The 5,127-nt window shown below is 40.3% G+C and overlaps 1 protein-coding gene and 1 long non-coding RNA gene across 3 annotated transcripts; one reads left to right on the top strand and one right to left on the bottom strand.

Moving 5' to 3' along the window:
- Nucleotides 1–847, top strand: LOC148921038 (uncharacterized). Its single transcript, XR_016123260.1, has 2 exons — nt 1–127; nt 623–847. It is a non-coding gene; the product is annotated as an uncharacterized LOC148921038 (long non-coding RNA).
- Nucleotides 848–1,489: 642 nt separating this feature from the next.
- Nucleotides 1,490–5,127, bottom strand: LOC103342180 (AP2-like ethylene-responsive transcription factor TOE3). 2 transcript variants are annotated; one of them, XM_016796731.2, is made up of 10 exons: nt 4,061–5,127; nt 3,901–3,926; nt 3,755–3,785; nt 3,574–3,661; nt 3,244–3,389; nt 3,082–3,126; nt 2,846–2,940; nt 2,591–2,748; nt 2,251–2,475; nt 1,490–2,157 (listed from the first exon to the last, which is right to left on the bottom strand). In XM_016796731.2, exons 1-10 carry the CDS (start codon nt 4,648–4,650, stop codon nt 1,939–1,941), a joined length of 1,623 nt encoding a protein of 540 aa, XP_016652217.2. In that variant the 5' UTR covers nt 4,651–5,127; the 3' UTR covers nt 1,490–1,938. The 2 variants fall into 2 exon arrangements, with proteins under 2 accessions (XP_016652217.2, NP_001313447.1); NM_001326518.1 differs by having other exon boundaries at nt 1,939–2,157; nt 2,591–2,772; nt 4,061–4,650.

Raw genomic sequence — 5,127 nt, 5'->3', positions numbered from 1 at the left:
GAAAATTTGAGTTTTTCCTCCATTCAATTCACACCCAAATCATATAAAGCCGCGTGGCAGCGTTAGTGGTGCTTTGGACCACTTCATGGATCACTTATGAAGAAATCTACGGCACACAAAAGTTTCGGTATTATAAAAATAATAAAAATACATATTTATCTTCCTTGTTTAAAAATCAAAGTAAAATAACTAACGGGATCTAGCTAAGTATTTGCATATCAGTGGTCCTCAAGTTTGAAATCCCGTAGCACCTTATTTGTATGTGTGAGAAACTCCCTTGCTCCTTGTATCTCTTGTATTTAAAAAAATAATAAAATCAAAGTAAAACTGAAGCGTCTGTATGTATTGCTTCTAGTCTAGGTCAAAATAACAATGAGGTAAAGTGGCAGTGAAAATCAGAGGGGTACGAAGGATTCTTTGCTTCAAAACCCAAGTTTGCTGCTTTCACATGCAAGGGACAGAATCTCTGGCTCTTTTGTTAGCACTTTCAGATTTGCATTATTGCTCCTTGCATAGCTAATTACAAGCTTAATTGGTGATTAAAATATTTAATTAATCCACATTTTCCTTGTTAAAAATGAAAGTACAATGAGCTTACAGATGTTTGCTTTGTTTTGTGCAGGTTTCAAACTTCAATCAAAGATGCACAAGAATGTCGAGCCAGCTTTAGCTAAGTTTTCACCGGGAGGTACCTTAACTTAGGCATGCATTTACATATATTTATATTATAATGCAGACTTCAAGAAATGGCTCAGAGAGAGAGAGAGAGAATATAATTTGTATGCGCCCAGAAAAATCTTGGTGTGACGCGCATGATGATGAAAGCAGCTCTTGTATTTTATTCTCATCTGCCTAACTTACAATACCTAATTAATATACTAATTTATTAATTTATTACTGTATTAAAAATGACAAACAAATATAATAATAAAAATACGTTCTTCGTATTGTCGCATGTTCTAGGTCTAACTTGACCCCATTTTTCTTTAGTGTCTTTTGTGTTTGCTTTGTAATTAAAACAGACACGACTAAACATACGGGGATTAGGTGAGTTGTTTAAAATCAGTCGGTCACAAGTTCGAATCTCCATCTCCGAACTGACATGACTAAATTTTAAACCTCAAGTAGAACCCTAACCCCATTGGTCTCCATCTTTTAATTTTTTTAATTTTTTGTCTTTTGAAATATATGAAAGGTCCCTCTCGTCATAATAGCAGTGTCTGACTACTGCTTTTGGAGGATAGAACTGATTCAAAGGACACCGATGATGGGGACTATTCATCACCATTGGGTGATATTTCCAAGACAATACAAAATACCTGTTTTCGTAATGCCTGAATTTCTCTGTCTCCATCCACCCCATCTTTGAAGCTCAAATTTTCTTCCTCTCTGTTTTCTCACCAAAATAAATGTCATGCATTGCCCTCAACCTCAACCCCACTTTTAAGACACAAAAAGGTCGAATTATAAAAATAGAAAGATGACAACCTTTGGATCCAAAATATCATAACTTAATCTAGCAGCTGGGCGCAATAAGTCAGTAACACATGTTCTAGAATTACATATAAAATAATAAAACAACGATTAAAATTAAAATTAAAATTAAATCAGATATGTATTGTTGTCAGAACTCAGAATATCTAGTTGAAGATGGATTTTTTCCATTTGTTAGTTTGACCAATGACCATAAATTTCCCACAAAACAGGAGACTTTCCTTCCTCTCTTTTGTTTTTCCTTTCTCTTCCTCTTCTTGACTAGTTTCTCTTTTTGGGACTCTGAAAAAAAATTGGAGTTGGGGATCAAATCTAAAGGCTTACAAACACAAACATATCAAGGGGACTTGGTAATTAATTAGATGAAATGGGACATGGTGGAAATTAGGCAGAAAAATGTAGGAAGGGGGGGGGTCATGGCTCATTGGTCAAGAGGAGCTATAGCTAGCGTCTCGTGAGAGAGTGGAAGCCACTTTTCTGCAGCCAGCAATTTTGCGCGGACGGTCTGATTTGAGGTGGGAATCCTGATGATGCTGCAGCATTTGCAAATATATCGGAAGTCGGCATGCCGGATTGCCATTGTTGTTGGTGTGGGTGGTCACTCATCGAGAGTGAAAGATCACTGCCGATGCGGCCCCCTTCGCTGCTGCTTGGAATCTGAACCTGTGACAAAAGGAAAAATAATCACAATAATTTTAAGCAAATTGATCATCAACGTAGCAAATCATGAGTCGAAAATTATTTAATTGTGCTTACATGGTGGTAATTGTTTGGTGAGTTGAAATGTGGTGGGAAAATGTGAGGCATTTGGGTGTCTCCAACGTTAGGCCTCCTACTAAACTGCCCATATTTATGCATTTCAGTTGGGGCTGGAGAATGAAGGTTGGTTCTGAGTAGTAGCTGCATGGCTTCTGTCTCTAAGTATCCATCTCTTCTGTGTGCATCACTCTCCTCTCTAGATCGATCCCTTTGTAGGTTAAGCTATTAAATGTAAGAAACAAAAATAATTAGACGAATATATGATACAAATATGTATGGATCACACGTTCAAGCAAGAATTAATGTAATTAAATAAAAATAACATTTGTTACGAAACCTTTTGTCGAAACCCTTGATTCCGCCAATCGGCTTCGAGTTGCATTGAGGCAGAATGTTGAACTTCCATTGCAGCATTTTGGCCATGATCACTACTCCCAAAAGCTTGATTGTTTTTCTTCGAGTTTGAATTGCCCAAACTCAAATCGAGATTGTGTTCTGCAGGATTAACGCCGGATGATTCTACGCAAACACATATATCCAAATGATCAGATTAATTACAATGCATTAATAATGTTATTACAATTTGAATTACCAGAGGAAGGGTTGAGCTCGTTCTCGTAGATGCTGGGATCAAAATTAGTGACAGCTTCCTTGCCATTGCACTTGATTGCTGCTTTGTCATAGGCCCTACAAGAATTGAAGTAGCATAAAATTAACCCCCAAAAAAAACTCAAATCTTCAGGAACTGAACTCAACATTACGAGATATATATATATATATTTATATATAGAGAGCAGATCCGTAACACGATATCATGTATATATGTACCTTGCAGCATCAATCTCGGTATCAAACAAGCCCAAATACACGTACCTATGAAAATCATTGAGCAATTCATGAAGCAAGGAAGTAGTACAAGAAAACTGGTGAAATGAGAATTGAAGGGTAAAGCTAGAGAGAGAGAGAGAGAGAGAGAGAGAGGTTGATTACTTTTTGCCTAAAAATTGGCCCATCCTGGCCTCCCATCTCCCACACTTGTGCAAGGTGACCCCTCTATATTTGGAGCTACCTCTGGGGAACCCGGTGCTTTGTCGGCGAAGTACATGCACAAATTCTTCCTTTGTTAAATTGGTCATCTGTGTTTCATTTCATGCAAACATCCCAAGAAAATTATAACAAACGAAAACTCAAAAATAAAATAAAAGAAATTTATTTATTTATTTTCTGCAACTGTTGAAGATAAGGCATTAAAAAAAAACTGTTGAAGATAAGTTCAAAGCCCTTTCTCTTTTTTTTGGGGGGCCGTACACTCTCTCTCACCTGTTTCAAGTCTTCTTCATAATCCTCTATGCTAAAATTTATGTCAGCCTCCACTCCCCGGAACTTGATGGCCGCTCGATCATAAGCACTGCATAACACAAAATAAATTCTCATCTTTTTTCCAGCCCCCACATTTTCCCCCACAAAATTAAACCTTGGTTTTTGAAGATGAAGAGCTCACCGTGCAGCTGCATGTGCTGTGTCAAATCCACCTATTAATCGTATTATGGAGAAAGGAAAAAAACAGTCCCATCAGTAAACACGCCATAAAATAAAATTAAAATTGCAAGCCAAAGCACAAGGGCATCATTTTTGTCAGAGTCTTACCAAGATAAACTTGCTTCCCACAATCCCTGTGCCAAAGTACAAAATAAATTAAACATAGAAATATATATATTTATTTATTTATTTTTTGAAACATAGGAATAGTAACTGAAAAAATTAGTTACTAATTATGTGAAGTGAAATTAACTAACTAATAACTGACCAAATATGAGACTCCCATCGGCCAGTCCTCCGGTAAAACGTCACGCCGCGGTACTGAGAGCTCCTGGAGCGAGGCCCACGCCGGCTCTTCTTCATGGGCTGGTGGGCTGCCTCCACCGCGGCCGGCGGCTTCCCGGGGCTGCCAGAATCCGACTGCCCGAAATTGACCCCGACCCAGTGGGCCCTGGGAAACGACGACAACGACGAAGGAGGAGGAGCTGGAGGCGGGACGCCTCCTCGTGTGGGCCCCATTATTTCAGAGGTGGAGTCTAGCTCCACCGGAAAGAACTGTCGGGTCACGGTCACGGGCGGCGGATCACTATCCATGGACTCCTCGTGGGTCATGGAGAACCCGAATATCTTGCCCCCTCCTCCTCCCCGCGTCTTGGCGAGCTTGGCGGGGCCGTCGTCGTCTTCTTCCTCGTCTGATCCGTCGTCCCCGACGACCACGGCCGAGGAGCTTGAATTGGACACGGATCCGACCCGTTTGCCCTTTTCCTCGTCTCCGTCGGCCGAGGTCTTCTGGGAGGAGCAGCCCTCTGATTCATCGCCACGTGGACGCTGATCAGGCGAGTCATTGAGATCCCACATTTTTTTTCTCTCTCTGTCCCTTTGTTGGGTTTGTCTACCAGATGTTTGCTCTGTGTTCAGTATTATTTTTTACATCAAACCCAGAATTCAGCGTGGCAAACAAAAAAAAAAGGCCTCAACAAGAAACACGAAAAGGAAAAGTTAAAGAGAGAAAAGAGAGAGGTGGGTAATGTTGCAGGTTTTGTGTCTTTGCAAAAAGGCAAGAGTAGGAGGAGGGTTAATAGAGAGAGAGAGAGAGAGAGAGAGAGAGCTATGGAGCTATGAAGCTATGGAGCTATGGACTCCAAGATCTTGTGCTTGTATATGGCGCCTAAAACTGCCCAATACAGCATAGACGAGGCCAGTTTGAGTAAAGCCTTAGCCTCAAGCTTTCTCACCCCACCCTTAATACCCCTCTCTCTCTCTCTCCATCTCTAACCACTTGCTTCCTTTTCCTTTCAATGACTCATAATTCTCTCTCTCTCTCTCTCTCTCTCT

Source organism: Prunus mume, linkage group LG1, assembly GCF_029339155.1.
Source record: "Prunus mume cultivar Tortuosa linkage group LG1, ASM2933915v1, whole genome shotgun sequence".
Lineage (NCBI taxonomy): Eukaryota > Viridiplantae > Streptophyta > Magnoliopsida > Rosales > Rosaceae > Prunus > Prunus mume.
Note: the sequence above shows the minus strand (reverse complement) of the source record. Positions and strands in the feature narration are given on the sequence as shown.

Coding starts and splice junctions, on each gene's coding strand:
- LOC103342180 (NM_001326518.1), bottom strand. CDS start 4,650: ATGTGGGATCTCAATGACTCGCCTGATCAGCGTCCACGTGGCGATGAA. Junction 2,476..2,590: donor ATCAAGGGTTTCGACAAAAG/GTTTCGTAACAA, acceptor TACATTTAATAG/CTTAACCTACAAAGGGATCG. Junction 2,158..2,250: donor CACCAAACAATTACCACCAT/GTAAGCACAATT, acceptor CTTTTGTCACAG/GTTCAGATTCCAAGCAGCAG.